A 27,236-nucleotide genomic window follows, 5' to 3' on the forward strand; every position below is an offset into this window, starting at 1 on the left:
GTGTGTGTGTGTGTGTGTGTGTGTGTGTGTGTGTGTGTGTGTGTGTGTGTGTGTGTGTGTTTATCTGCCCGTCCTTTTATCTCCTTGTTTATGTGCTTGTCTATCTGTTTGTCAATTTGTCTGTCTACTTGTTTGTCCAGGTGTCTACTTACTGGCTTTTTGGAACAACTATTTAATTAAATCATTGTTTTCTTATATCCACATGTCATGATGTCTGCATGCATGGCTGTACTTGCACATTGTTGTTGTAACTTCTCTCACTTCTCTCCTAAAAATCAATATTTCTACTGCATCTCAGGATGGCATGTAGAAGATGGCAATCCTGCGATCGTCCAGCAGAAGCACTGCAGAATGTGACCCAACGGCTGACGTTGTATTGGTGTATTGGTATGTACATCCTGTGTGGTCATCCGAGACCTCCATGTAAACCCAACATGGACAGATGGCCTGCTACTTCATATGTCAGTAGATGGACAGTATTCTAAACTGCATTCTGTTGTATTATACATACTGATTGGCAGTACAACATGTGCCACTCAAACATTAACTGCAATATTTCTACTTGCATTTACCATACGTTCATCACCACATATGTACACTGTACTACAGTTTATAATATTGACACGTACGACAGTCGTTTTCTATCTTAATTCATTAGAGCTATAGAATCTTGCTGTTCAAGACTTGCATTCTTGGTATCAAGACTTGAATGAAGCCCGTCATATGTCAAGTTATGAACAACAGATCCTATGTTGTCTCGTCACTGAGTGTATGCAGACGCTCTTGTCTAGTCTGAGTAACAATCAGTTTGTTGTTACAAAGTTCACACACATTTCAATATCATGGCACTATACCTCATCAGTCTGTCTTGCCACTTGTTCTTGTACCTTTCAAGATCTCCTTCACAACTTCTACTCCAAACACAGCATCTGCCTGAGATCTTAGTCCTTGTTGAATTAATGCACCAATAAGTAAGTGTCGCTGGGATTTAGCACCAAGTTGGTCACACCAAATTTCCAACATAGCTTTAGCTTGGAGTGCAGAAGTAGGATAATCTTGTTTTATGGCAGCAATTTTTCCTGTGACTTTAAACAGGTTGGGTGCAAGAACTGAAGCAAACTGTTGCCAACATCCTTCTATCATGTCAACAAGATGATTTAACTCCTCAGGTGTCACATCTACAAACAAATTCATAGTACAATATTAATTACAATGTGTGTGTGTGTGTGTGTGTGTGTGTGTGTGTGTGTGTGTGTGTGTGTGTGTGTGTGTGTGTGTGTGTGTATAGATATATGCTATTGGACTGATACCTTGCTGTGGTATATCTACGTGTCTTTGTAGTACACGAGCAACATCATTTCGGTATATTGCACTAAGAGCCTTTATCAGTCGTCCTAGTGTAGCTTCGTTAGGAATTACCATCTTGCACCATCGCTTTAGCACATAAAGAGTGGGGCTCACACACTTCTTGCTCACCACGTCTTCATTAAGAGGTCTGTTTAACAGCTCAGACCATAACCTCCTCCAGTCGTCTCCTAAATCATCATCTTCATCTAGAAGTTTAGATACTTCTAGCAAGCAATTTGCAGTTGTTTCATCAATGAGAGACTCCACTGGTGTATCATAGCTTACTACAATGTGAAGAAACATTCATTACTACAAGAACTTTATAAGACACTGTATGTAAACTGAACATACCGGTGTCATGTTGTGATATTCGAGAGGCACAAGCTGTTGACATTATTTCAGTTTGCTAAGAACAAAAAAACAGAAAATTAGATAGACAAGAAAGTTATTATACAAAAGCTTTTTACAGAGCGTTCGAGTTGTGGATACCAAAGGGAAAGACTGGAAGGAGGTTGAACTTCTCGTTTTGTCACATTGCTGTAGAGCTGAAAACGAGATTGTTGATATCCATCCAGAGAGATGAACTCAATGTTAGATGACTTCAATGTGGGCACATCACATTCAAATCCCAACTGCAACGTCAATCCCGGCATTCCTTGCTGTTTTGCCTTGTCAACAACATCAACAATCCACTTACGAACAGCAACACACACCTTGGCATTGAGAGGAGCGTGTGTCTCTGACAACACAGTCATTTGAAAGTTGTATCTATTGAGAGCAAACTCCAGTCGATGACCAGGATAGATGTGGAAGTAGCCCACATTGCGATAAATAACTGCCAAGCGGCGAAACCGTTTACAGAGAAGAGTCAGTACTCTGTAGAATAATGGCTGAGGAATGCGAATGGGAGCAGATGACAAGATGAGGGGCAATGACTTCAGCTCATCATTCATCTTGCATGACTCAAGACCAGCCGCATGCTCCAAAAGACAAGGAATGAAGCAAGACTTACTCTCAAACACGTCTCGTTTGACTTCACAATGTGATTCACCTCCTCCTTCCAGACTAAGAAAATCCTGGTAATCACTTGCTGTCTTCAGATTCTCCTCTTCCAAAACAGAATACTCACACAGCAAATCATAGTGCCTCATCAGTGACACAATGAGACGTTGAGCAGAACCGGCATCTGATAAAAGATGTCTCACAAGAGACATTGTCATGATGCCTTTCTCTTTGCTGCGTTTTACATCATTCCATAACATGGGAGGAACATCACCTTCCATGTATATGGTGATCACTTTCTGCAGCTGTGATACAAACCATTCCACATCTAACACGACTTCTTCATCATCTCCACTCTTCAATGCCATGGGATGATACATCAACACTGCACGACTACTCAAATACTGCAGCAACACCAACAGCTCCTCTCGACTTTTGATTCCAGCAGCATTCATGGCAAGCTGCAGTAATTCATCAACAGTTGTCGTCTTCTTTGTTGGATAAGAGACTTTCACTTCTCGTACCTTCTGCTCATACTTGAGCCATCTGATGGGCAATCTGTGATGTTGGGCCACCTTGTGAGCCACATCCTCTGTCTTCTGACGAAGTAATTTCACCTGTGGATCTACGACTCCACTGTCTGGATCTGTCACTGTGTTATCCACATAGAAACACATTACATCTTTAGATGCCCATATGATATGCTCTGCCAGCACTGTGCCCTCCAGTTTCTTCCTTATGAATGCGTCCTGTTTCTCCATCATCCCTGGTTGCTCCTTTAGCTCATCAACATGCGTTCCTACTAGAAACATGGCAGGTGATCTGATTCCTACTTTCTCAAATATCATGATACGACGTGACTGATCGCCTTCCATGATATGAACACCTGATACCCACTCTTCCAATCGATCAAAGTTTGTTTCGTTATCAAACAAAGGAATGTGGATAATTTTTCCATCTTCTGAGCGAAACTGACATGGAGTCTTGCCATCCATTGGTAGAGAAGCATTAAACACGATGTACATAAAACCAGCTTTAGACATGATCAAATGATGTGTGACATAGAACACATTCTGACCAGCATAGTCCAACACAGTAATCATGATTTCTTTCTTAGCCTTTTGATGAGACTTTCGGTCTCTCAAAATCTTAGAAACCCTTTCTTGAATGTGTTGAGGTAGAGTAGTTGTATTCTCAGTAGAAGAAGCGTCAACACTGCCAGGTAATATCGATGTCACTTGTGTTGCATTTATTCCTGCCGATTGGAAATTTGCAGTTGGAATGCTAGTCTGCTGGTCTATTGCTTTACTTTCCTGACTGCTGTGTAAATCAAACGAATATCTTCCTGCCATAGATTTGCTGTCTCTTTCGACAACTATATTGTCAACATTTCTAAAATCTGATTCAATCTGATCTAACACGGGACATGCTGTAGCAACAAGCAAGCCTGTACCACCTGATGCTTTTGCATTTGTGACTGGGATGTCAGACAAATATCTAGAGTCATCAACTGGCAACAAATTTGACGACGTTTGTGATGACACCAACAAATCTGATGCAACAGATGGTGGTGGAAGTGCTGAAGTTGTTGGTTTTTTAGAAGTAATGGGCAACTCCTGAGAAAAACCATTAAGTGGTACACGAGGCAGTGAAAGTTCCATGCCAACAGGAGCAGCTTGCTCATGTGACTTCTGCTTTGATGATTTGCTTGCAACACGTCTGCATTTCCATCTCTTTGGCTGTTCACTTTCTTTTGACTTGAAATATTGATCTTTCACTTGTGGTGTGTCAAGTGTATCTGCCATATTGATCACAACATTCTTCTCATATATTTCTGTGTAGTCAGCACTTGTGAGAGGGTTGGTCCAGTCACATGCTTCCTTCACAATAATCTGACACTTTGGATCAAACACCACTCCTCTTGTGCTCGGCTCATCAAGATTGAACTTCTGCAGAGTGAGAGATTTTGTTAAGCTCGTCTTACCGGCACCATCACGACCAACAACATCAACACGTAAAAACACATCCACTGCTGATCCCTCATCACAACTTGACACATAGATACGCAATGCTGTCTCTCCTTGAGACACAATCTCTTCAGGAAATGTTTCTATAAATAGAACAAATTTCAATACTCAAATAGAGAGCAAATGACACCTTTCATTCACTCACCAGTAGCCTGAATGATTGATGCCATTTTGACATTTCCTCGTGTTTCTAATCTCTTCAAAGCAGATTCTCCACTAATTTCAACTTTACTCAAATCAGCGCCATGAGACAGAAGAAGTCTTGCTACATCTTTCTGCTCATTAACAACAGCTAAATGCAATGGACCTATTCTGCCTCTCATCTTGGGCTCAATAGTAGCACCGTGTTCTATCAATAAACGACATAAATCTGTATCTCCCAGCTTTACTGCTAAATGTAAAGGAGGAGGGTCATTAAAAATATGATCTCGATTGCTGTGAGGTACATCTGCATTTACAGATGCTCCATGATCAATCAAATGCTGACAAAAAGTAATATCCTGCTCTCTCACTGCTCTCTGAATGAGTGAGTATCCTATTGTTGTATGACAGTTTAGTGCTCTCAGAGATAATCTATTTGAAGAGTCTAACTTGGCACTAAATTTAATAATATGACGACAAGCATTAATGTCATTGGCTTTATGAGCACTACTGAAAATGGCCTCAAGATCTTCTTTATCAATAGTCGCCTTCTGTAAGTCATCTAATATGGCTTCACCTGACTTTTGAAGCAAACAGCCAAATGTCTTAGCAAGTCTGTTCTTCAAAGCAACATGTAAAGGTAAGTTTCCTTCTCTGTCAGCTATATGAGGGTTCACTCCATGTGATATCAACTTATCACACAACTCAACACATTCAACAGGACTCTTACAAGCCAAGTGCAGTAATGTCTCACCATACACATTCACTACATTGCAATCATTTTCAACTAACACATCAACTGTGTTCATATTTCCTTTCTGAAATGCAACATGTAGAGATGTGTCTCCATTGCCATCTGTCGCATTGACTAGAGCTCCCTTTGCTATGAGCATCACACAAACCTTAGGGCAATCTCTCTTGCTACAAGCTGCCTTATGAAGAGCAGTTTGATGAGAATTATTTGTAGCAAGCACATCAGCATTGCAACCCAACAGACGTTGAACTATTGACGTTAAAGCAGCCTCACATGCCAGGTGTAGTGATTGGTTTCCATCTTTATCCACTGCATCAATCTTGGCATTACGTTTTAGTAAAATAGAACACAATTCAGGACAGTCTTTCTCTCCAGTAGCTGCTGTATGTAGTGGTGTTTGTTCATCTTCATTCAATGCATTTACATCTGCTCCACAATCCACTAACAGCTGGACAGTCTGAATGTCACCATATCTAGCTGCTATGTGTAAAGAGCGGTTACCATGGTGATCTGCCACATTCACACTCTGGTTTGTTATGAGTGGATGCAGCCCAAATGTAGGGCAATTGCTAGCAACAGCTGTGTGAAGAGGAGTTTGACCTTTATTGTTAACAGAAGTAACATCAGCTCTGTAAGAAACTAACAGTCGACAGATATAGACATGATGACGATAAGCAGCGAGATGAAGCGGCGTATTTCCATACATGTCTTTCTGATTGATGTTCAGGCTTTGGCGTTTTTTGTCGCGTAGTGGCATGAAGTCCGGTAATATGAAGTACTGTAACATGATGTCCCGTGACATGTTCCTGCCTTGTGACAGCAAGAACAAACACATATCTGAATTTCCATACTCGATAGCATGATGTAGGGCTGTATAACTGAAGATTCGATCCACACAATTCACGTTCTCTCCTTGTTGCACCAGATGTATAACCTTCCGCCAGTTTCCCTTGCTCGCAGCTTCAGCGACATTTCTGATATCTGTGGTGCCTACACATGACACTAACGCTATCACCTGTTTACAAGAATGTACTAATAAAACTAATTACCTAGCGCGCACAAGTAACTACAGTTGATTACCTGTACTATTTGCAAGTGTAGCCACCTTATCCATGCGAAAATTACAATACATACACCATTGAAAAGCCTGTTAATTGAGCTTTCAAATAATACAAGTCTCGTAGCTATTGATAATTGTTTCGATACATTCATGTCAACTTCCTGTCTACGCTACACTAATAGAGATAGTGCGGGGGGGAGTAGGTGTTCCCTGTAGTACCCCTATTTGCCGTCATTTTAGGGGGCAAGCTTCCGGTATCTCTCTTTGGGACGGCGGCTTGTACTACATTTCAAGGAAGTTCGACTGTGTGTTAGATAGTACGGCGATAGTACACTAATTGCAAAAGATTTAAAGCAAATTTTAGCGGTGAATTCGCAAGTTTGACGTGATTTCATAGTCTGGTTGTCGAGTGCCATACAGCTAATTCTTAGAATAGAAACTACGGAACAGAAGTCTAATAGCCTTTCCATCAAACCGCAGAAGCAATACAAGAAGAAAGTTGTAACTGCGGGCCTAAAAACTGATACAACGGAGAAGCCAGAAGTCATTCCCGATGTGAATTGGAGTGACATGATGTTGTCTGGGATTGCATGCTGTTAGGTGTACTAGACCTCTTGAGACGAACAAATCTCTCTCTACTGGAATTGCTCGTAGCAACATAACCCATCCTTGCAGATGGTACCCAGTCAGGGTTAGTTGAATCATACACAAAGAATGGCTTTCCTAGAATTGTTCAGAGTAGCATAGATTACTCTTTTATTATAGAACATACTAGAAATGACAGCTCTACCAGACAGAAAGTACTCAGAGCAGACACGCGAATGCTGGGGCGGCTTCTAGTCCTTTCTGTCTAGGCTGGAGATCTACGCTGCCCGTCGTCTGTTGCTCAGATGACGCGTTTCAAGTCCCTGACTGGTTAGTATAGCCAGTATAGAATAAAAACGTATGTTCCCGCTCTCACTTCTACGATTGTGGCAGCCAAAAACACAGCAACTCTAGCCATGCTAATACGCTTGCCCCCTAAGATGGCGACTTCCGGGATATCACTTGATTGTAACGTCAAACGCACTATCTTTATTGAGTCGCCGCTGTCTTCATCATGGAGAAGATCTGCTTTCTGGTGCGTCGCATCGTCGTCTGCAGAGCTAATAAACATAGAATTTATAAAACGGTTTGAATGAAGAAGCACTCGGAAGTGCAAACCCTCCGCCGATATGCACCTTGAAGGTAAATTAGTCGCTATGACAAAATCGTATGACAGAATGGTATGATGTGGGTAATAAATAAGAAGCATTATTGAAATGGTCACAGGTCAAGCTTGAGGTAAGTCACGTGACTGGCTGCTACGTGTACAACGGGTAGCTACGCAGTCCTATTTTTTACAACCTTTGCTCGTCGGTTCTTTGTGCAGGTGATTGTTTGTGCAGCTTTTGAGGTCGTAAATATGGCGGTTTTAGGTGTGGCATAGGTACCAGAGCCAAAATTAGATGTGGGAACATTACAAATGCAGCTAGACTAGCTAGGCGTTGTTTCTAAATGCATGTTACAAATGTACTTGTTTCCAAATGATGGAACAAGCCAAATGGCGACGCTAGGCCGGCTGGCAATCTTCGCCTTACGTGGTGAAGTAACGGGAGTGATCATTGTTCTGTTTGTTGGTGGGAAACCTAGGTTACAAATGGAGACCAAACAAGCAGCTCACTACCGATTTTCCAGCTCACAAGAATGTAAACGTCTCGTTCCTTGTGCCGCTTATCTAGCTAGACGTCGCCTACTGTTGTAATGAGGTGACCCCAGAGCCAAAACAAAACATCAATGTGGGAAAACATGCACGTGCACATGTAGATTAGCTAAGCGTCTGTTCGCTCTGACTTTGGATACCGTAAAACAGAAATGAATAGAGACGCACTAGCGTACTTAAAGGTCGGCTGAGCCGCTTTGTCCGACAAACAGACGCTGTCATGGACAATGCACGTTCTCCTTCGCAAATTCCCGTCAAACGCCAAATTTCTGTTGAAGACGACACTAGTGATCGTTGCAACAACACCACGGCCGCTCAGCCACGCACACCCAAAATTCAAGCTGGCAGACTGCAGAACCACTATGCAGAAACACTGTGGAACAAGCAAACTGTTACAAGTCAGGTACAGCTACACACCTCGTCCTGGTTGTTGTTGGGGAAACATACACGTACAAATGTATGTGCTAAACCCCTAAGCAAAGGACTAAACACCATGTACAGGACGGACGCCCGATGGCCGAATTCTCGTTAGCAGCTACCAAACAAAGACAGATGGAGCCTCATGATGACATCACGTTCGTCTATTGGTCAGTAATGACACCACTTCTCGTCTATTGGTCGGAATAGCTTTCATTTGCATCTCCGCTAACCAACTATATATACCGTCGCCGGGTCATCGGGTCATCCGGTCGTCGAACGACTGCTATACCCTCCACCCGGAAATCAGGGCCTCGGGTAATGATTGTTCTAGACTGCATTCTCTAACCAAAACATACAGTACATAGCCATAGCAACAGAGAACGTGCCGTTACTATGGGCATGACTCAAATTCTCCCCAACGGCTAACGGCCAAACCATTAAAACAGTTACTGAAACTCTTACTGAAAAGATACCGCAAAAAACCAAACGTTTAGATATCCAAATGATATGCCTACAGGGTCGCGCGTCATCACCTTCACAAACGGAATATCTCACTCGTTCTCCGTCGCATGGGCCTCAAACGAAGCGAAAAACACGTAAGAAACGTTTGAATACATTGTTTTTGCCTCCAAAGTCTTGGAAAAAATCACAGCGAAGAACAAAGTAGAGCCAGAGTGCGTGGAATGTGTCGGAAAAATTGTGACGAAGCCGCATGCGCCGCTAAAATTTGGCCCGTATGCATAGGCACGCCCAAAGGGTGTGTCTAATGGCTAAAAATATTTTGATTGGCTACCGAAGCATGGCTATAGTCACGTGGTCAGATATAGCCATAGTGTGACGTCATCAAAACATGCGATATCTGGCAATTGCGATCACATAGACGGCTCAAAGTAGGCTCATTCGAAAGAGAATTTATTAGCAATTCTTTTGAACTATAGTTTGCTGAGCGAAAGCAGGGCGCCATTTTGGAAAGACGGCAAACAGACACCCGGGTAGTCTAGCGTGCCAGACCCCCTTCCGCCGCGTCATCCTTCCGACCGAAATGGGGTCTGGAAATGGGGTCTGGTCCAACGCGTCCTGCTGATTGGAAGGGCGGAGTGAATCTTCTTCGACTTCCGCCCTAGGACGATATCTTGCAATTTCCACTCTAAAGAGAAGGGAATCTCCCTCTCCCCAAAAAATATCAATCTCAGGTGCGATCAGCCATTCCTGATGAGCACAGTACATATGCATGGTACATGAATTTATCTATTACCACATATAGCAACAATCTAGCTAAATCTAAAATTGAACAAATTTAGTAACTATACTAATTAGAGTCGTTCAAACTCAACTAGGCTTAATTAATTAACTACCATGCATTTTATGCAGTACACACAGCAACTAGAAACAAAGACGCGCGGTTTGCTGTTCTACACACGCGAGTCTACGTGCAATTCAAGCAATTCGCTCAATCGATCACCTCGGGAGAATCTTGAGCTTGTGTCCTTGCTGATGGCTTTCCTGTCACTGCAGATCTAGACCTGCGTAAGCCGGACGACTGGCCAAGTACCTCGGGTAGCTCAGACTCGGTTGACTCTGCGCCGTCACCGTCGCTACTAGACACTAGATCACTTACTTACTTGCCCAGCTCTGTCAATTCGTCCAAGCTACGGAGAGTTAGGCAGAGTGGACCGTCATCCCTTGTTGTATTGCAGAGAGGGCAAAGTCGGCCACTTGTGACTTGCCACCGCTCTATGCACTGCTGACACCCAAGCCACTGCCGACAGCAGGTTGTGATGTTTGCGGGAGGTCCTGTAAAGAGGTGGCATATTTGGCACTGAAGAACCTTCGCTGTCGTTTCTACTCGAGGTACTTGGCCAGTTGTCCGGCTTACGCAAATCTAGATCTGCAGTGACAGGAAAGCCATCAGCAAGGACAGAAGCTCAAGATTTTCCCGAGGTGATCGATTGAGCGAATTGATTGAATTGCACGTAGGTGCGCGTGTGTAGAACAACAAACCGCACATCTTTGTTTCTAAAATACTGCATAACATGCTGGTAGTTAATTAATTAAGCCTAGTTGAGTTTGAACGACTCTAGTATAGTTACTAAATTTGTTGAGTTTCAGATCTAGCTAGATTGTTGCTATATGTGGTAATAGATAAATTCATATACCATGCATATGTACTGTGCACATCAGCAATGGCTGATCGCACCTGAGATTGATTATTTTTTGGGGAGAGGGAGATTCCCTTCTCGTTAGAGCGGAAATTGCAAGAGATCGTCCTAGGGCACAAGTCGAAGAAGATTCACTCCTCCCCTTCCAATCAGCACCACGTGTTGGAATGAAAAACAACTCCCTACCGCGTTGAGTTATGACTAGGGCACACGTTCCACCAGACTCCCTGCTGCGTAATTCGCACAAGGCTGTTTCATTTTTCGTTCTTTCCGCGTTCAATTCTTTTGACATTCAACTCAACCAAATATAATCAAAGATAGAAACTTGAAAATAGAACAACGAAAAATGAAAATTAAAATTTGAAAATTGAAATTTGAAAATTAAAAATTGAAATGGCCGGAAGGGTCACGGACCCAGACTGGTATGCAAGCAGTGCAATCCTATCTCATTAGCTTCTCTTGTTTCGCAAAGAACAACTCGAAGACTACAGCTAGAGTAGTTGCTGTTTGTGAAATCTGCATGTCTGCAGCAACAATTAATTAATTAAACGCGGCCGCGGGAACGTTGACGTCGTAAGGCTCTAGGCTTTCATCTCCTACGTAATTTGTCATGATCGACGTCGTACTTAGCGTTTGTGCGCTTGTGTCACAACGGAGACTGAATGCGAACGTACTCGATATAGAGCAATGCATAAAACACGTGAGATGATTACCCAAACACAGAAAGACAACCCATCTTGTTTCAATCCCATGGCCAGTACCAGATATCGCTCTCTCTGGACTGTCCGCGGTCGCTTTAGACGTCAAAACAGCAAACAGCATCCAGTACGTTCTCATCCATTCAGTGCGTTCGCATTCAGTGGCCGTTGTGACACAAGCACACAACGCTAGACGTACGACGTCGAGCCTGTCGACGTCAACGTTCCAGCAGCCGCATTTAATTGTTGCTGCAGACATGCAGATTTCACAAACAGTAACGACTCTAGCTGTAGTCTTCGTGTTGTTCTCAACGAAACAAGAGAAGCTAATGAGATAAAATTGCACTGCTTGCATACCAGTCTGGTCTTCAGTGAAGCATTTAAGAAACCAAATCCGGTCTTTAGATAGCCCATTTCTGGCTACGCGGCACACAGCGACATCAAAGCCTGTTCACTAGACCCCATTTCGCTATGAAGAATGACGCAGCGGGGGTCTGGTTACGCGAGACTAACACCCGGGTACAGTACCAAACGGAGGCGGAGTAAAGGCAATTATTGCTGACCCGTAGCGAGGCTTCTAATCACAGTACCAAACGGAGGCGGAGTAAAGGCAATTATTGCTGACCGTAGCGAGGCTTCTAATCTGGGTCGCACGACAGAAATGGGCGTGGTCCTATAGGGATCTCCATCGAGCTTTTGGTGTGTGTGTGTGTACACAAATCTCAAATTTCTCCTCCCCATGACCACGTTTCTTCATTATAGAACCTACCTTAAAAAATCGTTTCCGTGTCCGACAACAGATGAGTCTAAGAACGATTCATGGAAGTGACCAAACGGCGGAGAAAATGCTTCGTGAACTTCCGTCGCCCCATCCTTTTGTATTGTAGCTAGGGACTATGTACCTGACAATCAAGAAACACCTTCAGGAGTTGAATGTCACCTGCAGTCAACTATTCACACGTCCCATACTACCATCAGTCCTTTACTACACTGTACTGCATCTAAAGGCCTGTCCACACTAGACCAGAATGGATCGCGATAGCGAGCGTCCACACTGCACTTTGAAAACGATACCTCCGCCTCATTTCGCTATCACGTGACTGATGACCGATGTGTATGTGTGGTTTCTTTGCTTGTAGAAAGCGTTGATACAGCGACGTAAGGTGAGCGAGAACAAAGACGAGTGAGGAGTGCTGGATGTTCCGACTACACGCGTAGCGTACGTGAAGGTAACGCCCACTATTTCTAATTGGATTCAACCGATCGCGATCGAATCCACCTCGCGATGTGGATCGGATGGATCGCGATCCGATCGCGATCGAGTTGCAAGTGTGGACAGCGTTGCGGTTGGATCGCGATCGGATCGCGATCCAGTTGCCAGTGTGGACAGGCCTTAACACTGTTGATAGTCAATGTTTGCTGATATCAATTTCTATGTCAGTAAATACCATACCACTGTCGTTACAACGGAACTGAGTGCATACCTAGACTGTAGCCTCGACACTACGCCTCCCCTTGCTTTTGGTGGTCCGACCATGCGAGGTTAGCAACGGGACTGTATCACGTGACGTTCTCTATATAGGAGTGTGTATACATGCAGAGATGCAATGCAAGAGTAATAAGTGGAAAAGTGTCTAAGTTAAATTGACTCATCAACAGTGTAAAGTAGAGGACTTCTTATATGCCTGAAACATTATGTTAATTGATTTAGAAATTCTAGCTTTGTTACCGTCTTGGGACTAGATCATGTAATAGTTTGTATCAAAGAATACAATAATCTGTCTGCTTATCTGTCTGTCTGTCTGTCTGTCTGTCGTTTGCTTGTTTTTGTGTACCGTGCTATTGTTGTCCAATATTATTTCTGAATCAATGCTTAATTTTGGCTGTTCCTCGGTCTCTTTGTCTATCTCTGTTGTTTGGTTGTTCTTTGTGTGCCTTGGTAATGTATTCAAGATTGTTTCTTATTTGTAATAATTAGGTTTTTGCTTTGAATTATATAGATCGGTGATAATATTCCATTAAAACTTTTGTACCACTTCTCATGTTTCTCACTTTGTGGCGTTATCAGTATCCTGGGAAAAGCGTTCCTGAAAGTATACGCGCCCAACCAAACTTGGCGTTGCAGGGTAATGTAGTTTTTTTAGAGTGTGAGGGAATAGTCTAACTAACTGAAGTTTCGAGGCTATACGAATATTGTACTTTAGCGAATTTAGTGTAATATACAAACGTTCTAGTCCGCTGTAAGCGACTTTCCACTTTGCAAACGTTGTGTTATATCTACAACTGTAGTCGTCCTAGCTAAAAAAATTAGTGCAACAACACACAAATGTTTGTTTACCTTGTAACCCACAAGAGATCCTTACTCCGCCTACTTTCGACACGTCCGCTACCAGACAAGCCGAGATTTGCCTCAAAACGAAACGTCATACACGCGAAATTGCGATAGACAATGTCATGATGACTTCGGTATTCATATGAAGCCAAATACAAACGAAGAAGAAGCAGGTCGCACTCGATTTCGGCTCATCGAGACGTCTGGGAGACGCGTGAAAATTATCATGGCCATCGTCACGTCGTTCGAGTCCGTCTCGTACAGCTGTAAGAGTTGGAGAGTGCCGATTCGAGGCGCAATAAATGCGAAACCAAATAGTCCCTGCAGGTGGCCAAAACCAAAAACCCTAGCTAAACGGTTTCGAGAACCAAATAGGAGCGAGATAATTGCTCGCGACCAAATAGTCCACGCGACCAAATAGTCCCTGTACAACGGGGAATAGAAGGGCTAAGATTCGATCCAAACAATTCACATTACCTCCTTGTACAGCCATACCCTGTCCTCGAACGTTATCCCAGACATTCATACGCCAGACATTCATACGCCAGACATTCATACGCCAGACATTCTTCCTCATAGCTCTAACTACAATTCTTTCCATCTCCTGATCTTCAAATCCATGTAGAAGTTTACCAGAACGTTCACTAACAACACGATCACACAACACAATCAATTATTCATCCCTATCTCTCGAACATCTCATTTCTCTGTCCACACTAGACCAGAATGGATCGCGATCGAATCGCGATCCTGCTGATCGCGATCCGATCGGGATAGCGAGCATCCACACTGTACTTTGAAAACGATACCTCCGCCTCATTTCGATATCACGTGACTGATGACCGATGTGTACGTGTGGCTTCTTTGCTTGTGGAAAGCGTTGATACAGCGACGTAAGGTGAGCGAGAACAAAGACGAGTGAGGAGTGCTAGATGTTCCAACTACACGCGTAGCGTACGTGAAGGTAACGCCCACTATTTCTTAATTGGATTCAACCGATCGCGATCGGATCGTGATCGAAACCACCTCGCGATGTGGATCGGACGGATCGCGATCGGATCGCGATCGAGTTGCAAGTGTGGATAGCGTTGCGGTTGGATCGCGATCCAGTTGCCAGTGTGGACAGGCCTTTACACAATCTCACAAAACTCTGCAGACTCCACCCTACGAAACAACAACGACCAATCACACAACGACACGACTTTCTCACGTGACAAAAAATATGACGTAATTTTCTTCTTCGCACAAGTTCGCAGTTCTAGCAAAATTTTGTTCTATCTCATTGCGTTAAAGTTTAGAAAAACATTTAGCAACACGATGTTTAAAAATTTCAGTCAATTTGCGCTTATCGTCTGCTCGTACTACGACCGAACGCACGTAACCATATCAGATGGCTAATCTACAACTCCCGGATAACTAATACATTTTGACGGCCGAAGTATGTGTTGCTGTTGTTTGTCACCGCTCTGGTTGTGATTCACTACGTAAGCGGAGGTGACATCAACTCAGCAGAATCTGCAAAGAAGAAGAAAAAGAAACACATCCGGGACTATACAGATGCAGAAATGGAGGAGTTGTTTGCACAATGGGAGGTAGAAATTTACCATGTTGTGAGGTCTTTGAACTTGCCACGCAAGTCTCTATTGGCATGATTTGTAGCAACACGTGCTGGTTAATTTCCACTTCCGGTTGACTTTCATAATCAGTTTGGTTGATTTCAATGAAACTGTTATTACATTTTTACTTTTAAAGGGGAAGTCCAACAAAAATGAACTTAACTTGTATGAGTAGATCTTACCAAGACAAATCGATCGGTATAAGTTACTCCGTTATCTTTGCTTTTGTATACGAGAACGAGCGATGTTTCTGTGATGTGCAACGCCCACGCGCCTGCTCCGTGCTTCCTAGTCGATTAAGCTCCGCCCACTGCGAACGAATCAATGCGTTTACGAATGACTGCTACGGATATATCGAGAATGCCAAATGTGAATGCGAAGATATTATGAAGATCTGCCTTCTTGCCGTCAGTGGTTCCTCTGTAAAGTAAAATGGTGTCGGTAGAGCTGTTTTTCCGCCAGACTTTGAAGCAGAATTCCTCAATACCACGGCGTACCTAGAGAACGCGCTTGTGCTTGAGTATTTGTTTATCCTTGTTCTTTTAATATCCGAGGAGAAACGTTCAGCGCGCCGTCTGGCGTGTGCTACAGAGGACGTTCCTATTTTTACATCCGGTCTGCTCACTTTCTTTTGTCGCTGATTGGTAGAAGGTTACAATCCCGGATGTACAAATAGGTTCATCCTCTGTTTCACACGCCAGACGGTGCGCTGAACGTTTCTCTTCGAATATTAAAAGAACAAGGATAAAAATACTCAAGAACAAGCGCTTTCTCTACTTAAGCCGTGGTATTGAGGAATTCTGCTTCAAAGTCTGGAGGGCCATATACGTCTCTGAAATTGGTTGCGCACGATCAAAGATCGGTGATGACTTTCAGAACAGAAGAGAAAATAAGTGAATATATGTAGTTCGAGAAACAATTAATTAATTAATTGTATCTGATGTAAAATCACTTATTTGCACTCGGTCTCTCAGATGGGTATTGATGATTGTTTGTTTGCGTTGTTGTCCACTATCAAACAATACGTTTTGTAGGCTAGGTGGAGCCTAGTGAACTATACTAATGAAGAAGCACTTGAAGTGCAAACCCTCGGCCCGGTATGCACCTTGAAGGTAAATTAGTCGCGCTATGACAAAATGGTATGACAGAATGGTATGATGTGGGTAATAAATAAGAAGCATTATTGAAATTGTCACAGGTCGAGCTTGAGGTAAGTCACGTGACTGGCTGCTACCGTGTACAACGGGTAGCTACGCAGTCCGTCAGTCAACGTCCCGTAGGACCTCGCTTCTATTTATTACAACCTTCGCTCGTCGGTTCTTTGTGCAGGTGATTGTTTGTGCAGCTTTTGAGGTCGTAACTATGGCCGGTTTTAGGCGTGGCATAGGTACCAGAGCCAAAACAAAATTAGATGTGGGAACGTTACAAATGCAGCTAGATTAGCTAGGCGTTGTTTCTAAATGCATGTTACAAATATAGTTGTTTCCAAATGATGGAACAAGCCAAATGTTACAAGTTGGAGAGCCTCGACGCTAGGCCGGCTGGCAATCTTCGCCTTACGTGATGAAGTAACGGGCGTGATCATTGTTCTGTTTGTTGGTGGGAAGCCTAGGTTACAAATGGCGACCCAACAAGCAGCTCACCACTGATTTTCCAGCTCACAAGAATGTAAAAGTCTCGTTCTTTGTGCAGCTTCTCTAGGCCTCTTGTTGTTTGTGCGGCTTCTCTAGCTAGACGTCGCCTACTGTTTGTAATGTAGTGTATGGTCACGTGATACTTCAGTGATGCATTTAGTCTGCAGCGCTTTAGAGCACCTCTCGTTGCAGTTGATATTCCATCAGATACATACGTGTGTGTGTGTGTGTGTGTGTGTGTGTGTGTGTGTGTGTGTGTGTGTGTGTGTGTGTGTGTGTGTGTGTGTGTCTGTCTGTCTGTCTGTCTGTCTATTTGTAGCCAGATGAATAGTTCTTTTGCTTCTTACTTCAAGCCAATTCAACATGGAATTGCAACACCTGGTGGGGCTGAGCTTGTAGTTCATCACCTTTCATTCCTTATGGAGAATAACCCAGGCTTGTCTGTTCTCTGTACTGATGTCAAAAATGCCTTCAATTCAGTATCGAGAGACAGTATTCTAAGTCAGGTCATGAAAGTGTTTCCTGAAATATACCATCACGTGAGGCAAATGTATGACAGTCCGAGTACCTTGATTTATGTCAAGGGGAAAGATATAGTGAAACTACAATCAGAGGAAGGAGTTCACCAGGGTGACCCTCTCGGTCCAGTCCTGTTCTCAATTGCTTTACAACCAATCATTGCCTCAGTTCAAGACCGTCATCAAGATACAACTATGCTGGCGTATTTGGATGACGTATATGTTGTTGGTTTGCCTGAATCTTCCATCTCAGTCTTTGATGATGTAAAAGGCTCCCTCAAAGATGTTGGCCTGACTATACGAGACGAGAAATGCAAGCTGTATTACCCAGATGCGCCAGAGCACTTCGCTACAACAGTTCCTATTACAAGAGTAGGAGTCCATGTGTTGGGGACGCCTATAGGCGCACCTAGTTACATCCAATCAAGTTGTACAAGGGTAGCACAGGATGGCAGTTCACTTTGCTCTAAGCTAAAAGATCTTGATGATCCTCAGTGCAGTCTTCTGTTACTCAGACATTGCCACGTCCCAAAAATGAATCATCTTGCCAGGACTGTATCTCCCAGGGATGTATCAGAAGCTGCGGGTATCCATGACCTCCTTACCAGAAAGACTTTCACTGACATCATAGGATTGGATCGGTTGGACGACACCAAGTGGAAACAAGCATCCCTGAAAATTAAATTCGGTGGATTCGGGCTCACGTCAATTCGAGGTACAGCTCCTGCTGCATTTTTGGCAGCATGGGCACACTCACTTAAAGAACTCCCCAACAGATTTCCATCAATGTGTCGAGACTTAGAAAATCTCTATCAAAGCAGCCCTAAGAATGATTCCTCTACCATAAGGTCAACCTTGTATCAAGCAGTGTCTAATCTTCCTCCCAAGTCAAACTTGGACGATGAAGAAGAAGTTATATATCACACTCTAGAGGAGATGATCAAGAACCCCAGGAAACTACAACATCGTTTATCAACGGACATTTCCTGCATGGAAGCAGCAACATTTACCAATAGAATAGTTGAGGAAAAGGACGCGGGAAGAATGAGATCCTTGCAAGGACGAGGGGCGGGAGGATGGCTTGAAACAGTCCCCACTTCAGACAAGCACGCACTAAAGCAGAATGAATTTCGTCTAGCGTCTTGTCTGAGGTTGGGTGTCTGTCTGCCATTCAGTCAGCTCCTTGTAAAATGTGAGTGTGGAGCAGAGCTGGACAGAGAAGGATATCACTTGATTACATGTAAGTATGGGGGAGGTCCTGTCTGGACGCACAACACCCTAGTTTCTGGATGGAGCGAGTGTCTCAGCGATTTGCTCATATGCCACCAGATTGAGCCAAGACACAGATACATCCACACTGAAGATAGACCAGACATCACATTTTACGACGTAGACTCAGGAACAACAAAAGAGATAGATGTTGCTATGGCTCATCCCTGGAGCAAAGATACCATCAAGGGAGCGTCCACGACATGTGGATATGCAGCAACAAAACGAGAGGCAAGGAAGGAAGTAAAGTATCGCAAAGAATCATTACCAGATGGTTCTAAGCCTTTTGTTACTCCTCTGGTGTTCGAACACTTCGGTCGTTGGGGACCCAAAGCAGAGGAATTTTTAAATGAGCTTGCAAAGAAGTCCAAAGACATGCTGGGAAGGAAAAATGAAGCAGCGTTTAGAAGCTATTGGAGAAGAAGATTTTCTGTGATTATTCAGAAATGTAACAGTAGAGTTGTTTTAAGAAAGCTATCTAGGCTTTCATTGAATTGTTTGGATGGACAAGACAAGCTAGAGATGGACAAAGCCATTCATAGTTCTATTCATTAATTAAAACGAAGAACAGTAGGAGAGTAGAACTTTTAGTACTGCAGCAAGTGATGTAAGTAGTGACGTTTGATGACAATAAAACAAATCTGTCTGTCTGTCTGTCTGTCTGTCTGTCTGTCTTTCTGTCTGTTCATGTGTGTTTCTGTCTGTCTGTCTGTCCGTGTGTGTCTCTGTCTGTCCGTGTGTGTGTCTGTCTGTCCGTGTGTGTGTGTGTGTGTGTGTGTGTGTGTGTGTGGGTGTGTGTGTGTGTGGGTGTGGGTGTGTGTTTATCTGTCCATCCTTTTATCTCCTTGTCTATGTGCCTGCCTATCTCTTTGTCAATTTGTCTGTCACTTGTTTGTCCAGGTGTCTATTTACTGGCTTTTTGGAACAACTATTTAATTAAATCATTGTTTTCTTATATCCACATGTCATGATGTCTGCATGCATGGCTGTACTTGCACATTGTTATTGTAACTTCTCTCACTTCTCTCCTAAAAATCAATATTTCTACTGCATCTCAGGATGGCATGTAGAAGATGGCAATCCTGCGATTGTCCAGCAGAAGCACTGCAGAATGTGACCCAACGGCTGATGTTGTATTGGTGTATTGGTATGTACATCCTGTGTGGTCATCCGAGACCTCCATGTAAACCCAACATGTACAGATGGCCTGCTACTTCATTGTCAGTAGATGGACAGTATTCTAAACTGCATTCTGTTGTATTATACATACTGATTGGCAATACATGTGCCACTCAAACATTAACTGCAATATTCCTACTTGCATTTACCATACGTTCATCACCACATATGTACACTATACTACAGTTTATAATATTGACACATACAACAGTCGTTTTTTATCTAAATTCATTAGAGCTATAGAATCTTGCTGTTCAAGACTTGAATTCTTGGTATCAAGACTTGAATGAAGCCCGTCATATGTCAAGCTATGAACAACAGATCCTATGTTGTCTCGTCACTGAATGTATGCAGATGCTCTTGTCTAGTCTGAGTAACAATCAGTTTGTTGTTACAAAGTTCACACACATTTCAATATCATGGCACTATACCTCATCAGTCTGTCCTGCCACTTGTTCTTGTACCTTTCAACATCTCCTTCACAACTTCTACTCCAAACACAGCATCTGCCTGAGATCTTAGTCCTCGTTGAATTAATGCACCAATAAGTAAATGTCGCTGGGGTTTAGCACCAAGTTGGTTATGCCAAATTTCCAACATCGCTTTAGCTTGAAGTGCAGAAGTAGGATAATCTTGTTTTATGGCAGCAATTTTTCCTGTAACTTCAAACAGGTTGGGTGCAAGAACTGAAGCAAACTCTTGCCAACATCCTTCTATCTTGTCAACAAGATGATTTAACTCCTCGGGTGTCACATCTACAAACAAATTCATAGTACAATATTAATTACAATGTGTGTGTGTGTGTGTGTGTGTGTGTGTGTGTGTGTGTGTGTGTGTGTGTGTGTGTGTGTGTGTGTGTGTGTGTGTGTGTGTGTGTGTTCTTGTACCTTTCAAGATCTCCTTCACAACTCCTACTCCAAACACAGCCTCCGCCTGAGATCTTAGTCCTCGTTGAATTAATGCACCAATAAGTAAGTGTCGCTGGGCTTTAGCACCAAGTTGGTCACACCAAATTTTCAACATAGCTTTAGCTTGGAGTGCAGAAGTAGGATAGTCTTGTTTTATGGCAGCAATTTTTCCTGTGACTTTAAACAGGTTGGGTGCAAGAACTGAAGCAAACTGTTGCTAACATCCTTCTATCATGTCAGCAAGATGATTTAACTCCTCGGGTGTCACATCTACAAACAAATTCATAGTACAATATTAATTACAATGTGTGTGTGTGTGTGTGTGTGTGTGTGTGTGTGTGTGTGTGTGTGTGTGGTGTGTGTGGTGTGTGTGTGTGTGTGTGTGTGTGTGTGTGTGTGTGTGTGTGTGTGTGTGTGTGTGTGTGTGTGTGTGTGTGTGTGTGTGTGTGTGTGTGTGTGTGTGTGTGTGTGTGTGTGTGTGTGTGCTATTGGACTGATACCTTGCTGTGGTATATCTATGTGTCTTTGTAGTACACGAGCAACATTATTTCTGTATATTGCATTGAGAGCCTTCATCAGCCGTCCTATTGTAGCTTCACTGGGAGGTTTCATGCTGCACCATCGCTTTAGCAGAAAAAGAGTTGGACCCTCACTTCTCTTCCTCACCACGTCTTCATTAAGAGGTCTGTTTAACAGTTCAGACCATAACCTCCTCCAGTCGTCTCCTAAATCATCATCTTCATCTAGAAGTTTGGACACTTCTAGCAAGCAATTTGCAGTTGGTTCATCAATGAGAGACTCCACTGGTGTATCATAGCTTACTACAATGTGAGACATTCATTACTACAAGAACTTTATAAGACAATGTACATGTAAACTGAACATACCAGTATCATGTGATATTCGAGAAGCACAAGCTGTTGACATTATTTCAGATTGCTATGAACAAAAACAGAAAATTAGATATACAAGAAAGTTATTATACAAAACCTTCTTACAGAGCATTCGAGTTGTGGATACCAAAGGGAAAGTCTGTCAGGAGGTTGAATTTCATCTTTTGTCACACTGCTGTAGAGCTCAAAACAAGATTGTTGATATCCATCCAAAGAGATGAACTCAACTGTACAACTTTGTGATTCTGAAATCGATGCTTCATACATAAATCCCAGATGCAACTTCAGACCTGCCATTCCTTGCTGTTTCGCCTCGTTGACAACATCCACCATCCACTCACGAACAGCAACACACACCTTGGCATTGAGTGCTGAATGTGACAACACAGTCATTTGAAAGTTGTATCTGTTAAGAGCAAACTCCAGTCGATGACCAGGATAGATGTGGAAGTAGCCCACATTGCGATAAATAACTGCCAAGCGACGAAAACGTTTACAGAGAAGAGTCAGTACTCTGTAGAATAATGGCTGAAGAATGCGGATGGAAGCAGATGAGAAGATGAGGGGCAATGACTTCAGCTCATCATTCATCCTATCTGATTCAAGACCAACTGCATGCTCCAGAAGACAAGGAATGAAGCAAGCTTTACTCTCAAACACGTCTCGTTTGACTTCACAATGTGATTCACCTCCTTCTCCTTCCAGAGTGAGAAAATCCTGGTAATCACTTGCTGTGTTCAGATTCTCCTCTTCCAAAACAGAATACTCACACAGCAAATCATAGTGTGCCATTAATAACACAATGAGACGTTGAGCAGAACCGGCATCTGATAAAAGATGTCTCACAAGAGACATTGTCATGATGCCTTTCTCTTTGCTGCATTTTACATCATCCCATAACATGGGAGGAACATCACCTTCCATGTATATCGTGATCACTTTCTGCAGCTGTGATACAAACCATTCCACATCCAACACGGCTTCTTGATCATCTCCACACTTCAATGCCATGGGATGATACATCAACACTGCACGACTACTCAAATACTGCAGCAACACCAACAGCTCCTCTCGACTTTTGATTCCAGCAGCATTCATGGCAAGCTGCAGTAATTCATCAACAGTTGTCATCTTCTTTGTTGGAGAGGAGACTTTCACTTCTCGTACCTTCTGCTCATACTTGAGCCATCTGATGGGCAATCTGTGATATTGGGCCACCTTGTGAGCCACATCCTCTGTCTTCTGACGAAGTAATTTCACCTGTGGATCTACGACTCCACTGTCTGGATCTGTCACTGTGTTATCCACATAGAAACACATTACATCTTTAGATGCCCATATGATATGCTCTGCCAGCACTGTGCCCTCCAGTTTCTCCATCATCCCTGGTTGCTCCTTTAGCTCATCAGCATGCGTTCCTACTAGAAACATGGCAGGTGATCTGATTTCTACTTTCTCTAATATCATGAAACGACGTGACTGATCACCTTCCATGATATGAGCACCTGATACCCACTCTTCCAATCGATCAAAGTTTGTTTCGTTATCAAACAAAGGAATGTCGATAATTTGTCCATCTTCTGAGCGAAACTGACATGGAGTCTTGCCGTCCATTGGTAGAGAAGCATTAAACACGATGTACATAAAATCAGCTTTTGACATGATCAAATGATGTGTGACATAGAACACATTCTGACCAGCATAGTCCAACACAGTAATCATGATTTCTTTCTTAGCCTTTTGACGAGACTTTCGGTCTCTCAAACTCTTAGAAACCCTTTCTTGAATGTGTTGAGGTAAAGTAGTTGTATTCTCAGTTGAAGGAGCATCAATACTGCCAGGCAATATCGATGTCATTTGTGTTGCATTTATTCCTAAAGATGGTGGTGGAACTGCTAAAGTTGTTGGTTTTTGAGAAGTAATGGGCAACTCCTGAGAAAACCATTAAGTGGTACACGAGGCAGTGAAAGCTGCATGCCAACAGGAGCAGCTTGCTCATGTAACTCCTGCTTTGATGATTTTCTTGGCTTGATTTTCTTGATTGGCTGTTCACTTTCTTTTGACTTGAAATATTGATCTTTCACTTGTGGTGTGTCGAGTGTATCTGCCATATTGATCACAACATTCTTCTCATATATTTCTGTGTAGTCAGCATTTGTGAGAGGGTTGGTCCAGTCACATGCTTCCTTCACAATAATCTGACACTTTGGATCAAACACCACTCCTCTTGTGCTCGGCTCATCACGATCGAACTTCTGCAGAGTGAGAGATTTCGTTAAGCTCGTCTTACCAGCACCATCACGACCAACAACATCAACACGTAAAAACACATCCACTGCTGATCCCTCATCACAACTTGACAGATAGACACGCAATGCTGTCTCTCCTTGAGACACAATCTCTTCTGGAAATGTTTCTATAAATAAAACAAATTCAATACTCAAATAGAAAGCAAATGACATGTTTCATTCACTCACCGATAGCCTGAATGATTGATGCCATTTCGAGATTTCCTCGTTTTTCTGATCTCTTCAAAGCAGATTCTCCACTAATTTCAACTTTACTCAACTCAGCGCCATGAGACAGAAGAAGTCTTGCTACATCTGTCTGCTCATTAACAACAGCTAAATGCAATGGTCCTATGCTGCCTCTCATCTCGGGGTCAATAGTAGCACCGTGTTCTATCAGCAAACGACATAAATCTGTATCTCCCAGCTTTACTGCTAGATGTAAAGGAGGGTCCTTAGAAGTATGATCTTGATAGCTGTGAGGTACATCTGCATTTACAGATGCTCCATGATCAATCAAATGCTGACAAAATGTAATATCCTATCTTTCACTGCTCTCTGAATGAGTAAGTATCCTATTGTTGTATGACAGTTTAGTGCTCTCAGAGATAATCTATTTGAAGGGTCTAACTTAGCACTAAATTTAATAATATGACCACAAGTATTAATGTCGTTAGCTTCATGAGCACTACTGAAAATGGCCACAAGATCTTCTTTATCAATAGTCACCTTCTGTAAGTCATCTAATATGGCTTTTATACCTGACTTTTGAAGCAAACAGCCAAATGTCTTAGCAAGTCTGTTCTTCAAAGCAACATGTAAAGGTAAGTTTCCTTCTCTGTCAGCTATATGAGGGTTCACTCCATGTGATATCAACTTATCACACAACTCAACACATTCAACACGACTCTTACAAGCCAAGTGCAGTAATGTCTCACCACACACATTCACTACATTGCAATCAGCATCATTTTCAACTAACACATCAACTGTGTGCATATTTCCTTTCTGAAATGCAACCTGTAGAGATGTGTCTTCATTGCCAACTGTAGCATTCACTTGAGCTCCCTTTGCTATGAGCATCACACAAACTTCAGGGCAATCTCTCTTGCTACAAGCTGCCTTATGAAGAGCAGTTTGATGAGAATTATTTGTAGCAAACACATCAGCATTGCAATCCAACAGATGTCGAACTGTTGATGTTAAAGCAGCCTCACATGCCAAGTGCAGTGGTTGGTTTCCATCTTTATCCACTGCATCAATCTTGGCATTATGTTTTAGTAAAATAGAACACAATTCAGGACAGTCTTTGTCTCCACCAGCTGCTGTATGTAGTGGTGTTTGTCCATCTTCATTCAATGCATTTACATCTGCTCTGCAATCCACTAACAGCTGGACAGTCTGAATGTCACCATTTCTAGCTGCTATGTGTAAAGCGCAGTTACCATGATGATCTGCTACATTCACACTCTCATTTGTTATCAGTGGACAACACAGAGTGGGAGACTTATGCCACTCAAGAACAGCTGTATGTAGAGGAGTTTGACCTTTATTGTTGACAGAAGTAACATCGGCTTTGTGATCAACTAACAGTTGACAGATATCGACATGATAACAAGCAGCAGCGAGATGAAGCGGTGTATTTCCATCCTTGTCTGTCTGACTGACGTTCGCGCCTCGTGACAACAACAGCAAACAAATATCTGCATTTCCATACTCAGAAGCAAAGTGTAAAGCTGTACTTTTCCACTCTTCATCCACATCATTCACATTCTCTCCTTGTTCAACCAGTCGTTGAACCTCATCCCAGTCTTTCTTGCTAGCAGCTCTAGTGACATTCCGTTCTATCTCGTTGTTTAGACCTATTTTATTCAAAGACTTGAGATTAGCTATCCTAGTTTGCAGTCCTCCTATGAATATTTGACTGTTTAGAGTTAACTTGACAACCTAAACATTAGAAATATTCCATGTAAATCAACTCAACAAGTTACAGCTAAAATGTTACTTGTAGTATTAGTGGCAAATGCAATTGTATAGTCTCTTGAAACTGTTCACGTACATCAAGCAAGTCCTGACAAACATCCGAGTATATATAACACGCAAATATTTGATAAGACTGTTGCAGCCAAATAAGGTATTAGTACTTACATATACACCCTTTGCAACAGTCAACTTTCTCATTTCCATTCTTGCACAGCAAGCAGTGACTGAAGAACCATCTCAATTCATCAGCTGTGTTTAAGCACAAAAATACAGTCTTTAATTAATTAATTAATTAACTGTCTAGAAATTACTGTCACATGTAACACTTACTGCAGCCTCAATGTTGCTTTTCATAAGTTCATCAAATGTTATTGACTTGTTCAACTTCTTTGTGTCCTGAAGTTTGCCATCTAGATTACGACTAGTCTAAAAATTTATTTACCCGCATAAAGTAACAATCACAGAGAAAGTGACTGTCTAAAGTGACAGTATATACTCTTGATCACCTGTTTATCATGCTGTAGAGAATCATCCAAATCATCAACAACATCAGACATGCCGTGGATGTGTTTCTCCATGTTGTTAGATTCCTACAAGGACAGTACAGATACAACACAATTAGTTCAAGAGCAAGTTACAACAAACATAGAACAAGAATACTGATTCAATTCTTGACAGTGATGACAAAGTCTTTTGATGAATCTCGAACATTCTCACCCCACTTCCTAGACCAACAATTACAAAACGACATCACTTAACTAAGCTGACTGGCTGACATCTGTTAGTCCAAAGACATTTGCTTTTGATGTTAAATTTGTTTAATTAATTTCTTGTACAAATTATCTAGTAAGAATCTAGCTGTATTGAGAACAGTTAGCTGAAACAAATTTAAGAGTCTTAGCAAACAATACCAATTACCCATTCAGGTTTTGCCCAAATGTCAGACTACCAGGAATCATGTTTCCAATTTCCATAATTTTAATATATTAATTAACTTCACAAAAATTACCTGATTGCTGACATCTACTGACTTGATGAGTGTTGTATCCAAAATTTTGTTTTCGATGCCGTGATGGCAATACAGCCCAGCGATATGGGAGTGAGGCAAACCCAAATCTGACCTCAAAGGCTGACTCCGGCAAAGCTGCAGTGAGCTGTTGAAGAAATGCTGGTCTCCTTTGGAGGCTAAAGAAAGCAATCATGAGGTGCACCATTGCCAACCCTGGCAGTCGAATGACCAGCAGACAACTCTCTTTAGGCACAATTT

The 27,236-nt window shown here is 42.5% G+C and overlaps 5 protein-coding genes across 5 annotated transcripts in view; 1 reads left to right on the forward strand and 4 right to left on the reverse strand.

The window, feature by feature from the left end:
- Positions 1-274: 274 nt before the first annotated feature.
- On the reverse strand, positions 275-14,465 carry LOC134188270 (uncharacterized). Its single transcript, XM_062656467.1, has 8 exons — positions 14,404-14,465; positions 14,159-14,325; positions 5,773-6,261; positions 4,522-5,580; positions 1,815-4,459; positions 1,699-1,753; positions 1,311-1,631; positions 275-1,178 (listed from the first exon to the last, which is right to left on the reverse strand). The coding sequence occupies exons 1-8, from the start codon at positions 14,463-14,465 to the stop codon at positions 859-861; spliced, it is 5,118 nt and encodes a 1,705-aa protein (XP_062512451.1). The 3' UTR covers positions 275-858.
- A 3,989-nt stretch (positions 14,466-18,454) lies between these two features.
- Positions 18,455-19,387, forward strand: LOC134188099 (uncharacterized). Its single transcript, XM_062656290.1, has one exon. It carries the CDS (start codon positions 18,494-18,496, stop codon positions 19,271-19,273), a length of 780 nt encoding a protein of 259 aa, XP_062512274.1. The 5' UTR covers positions 18,455-18,493; the 3' UTR covers positions 19,274-19,387.
- Positions 19,388-20,085: 698 nt separating this feature from the next.
- On the reverse strand, positions 20,086-23,668 carry LOC134188271 (uncharacterized). The gene is made up of 5 exons (XM_062656468.1): positions 21,804-23,668; positions 21,693-21,744; positions 21,306-21,626; positions 20,329-20,652; positions 20,086-20,266 (listed from the first exon to the last, which is right to left on the reverse strand). The coding sequence occupies exons 1-4, from the start codon at positions 23,553-23,555 to the stop codon at positions 20,333-20,335; spliced, it is 2,445 nt and encodes an 814-aa protein (XP_062512452.1). The 5' UTR covers positions 23,556-23,668; the 3' UTR covers positions 20,086-20,266; positions 20,329-20,332.
- On the reverse strand, positions 23,594-26,397 carry LOC134188273 (serine/threonine-protein phosphatase 6 regulatory ankyrin repeat subunit B-like). Its single transcript, XM_062656469.1, has 6 exons — positions 26,300-26,397; positions 26,135-26,218; positions 25,992-26,057; positions 24,643-25,933; positions 24,176-24,475; positions 23,594-24,114 (listed from the first exon to the last, which is right to left on the reverse strand). The coding sequence occupies exons 2-6, from the start codon at positions 26,171-26,173 to the stop codon at positions 23,594-23,596; spliced, it is 2,217 nt and encodes a 738-aa protein (XP_062512453.1). The 5' UTR covers positions 26,174-26,218; positions 26,300-26,397.
- Positions 26,270-27,236, reverse strand: part of LOC134188274 (uncharacterized) — a 2,148-nt gene continuing 1,181 nt past the window's right edge. The window contains exons 2-5 of the mRNA XM_062656470.1: positions 26,979-27,236; positions 26,630-26,694; positions 26,476-26,559; positions 26,270-26,395 (exon numbers count right to left, since the gene is read on the reverse strand). The exon at positions 26,979-27,236 is cut by the window's right edge and continues 354 nt beyond it. Coding sequence (XP_062512454.1) covers positions 26,270-26,395; positions 26,476-26,559; positions 26,630-26,694; positions 26,979-27,236 — 533 coding nt within the window. The remainder of the gene's footprint in view (positions 26,396-26,475; positions 26,560-26,629; positions 26,695-26,978) is intronic.

The sequence above is a fragment of the Corticium candelabrum genome, chromosome 12 (genome assembly GCF_963422355.1).
Source record: "Corticium candelabrum chromosome 12, ooCorCand1.1, whole genome shotgun sequence".
Classification (NCBI taxonomy): Eukaryota; Metazoa; Porifera; class Homoscleromorpha; order Homosclerophorida; family Plakinidae; genus Corticium; species Corticium candelabrum.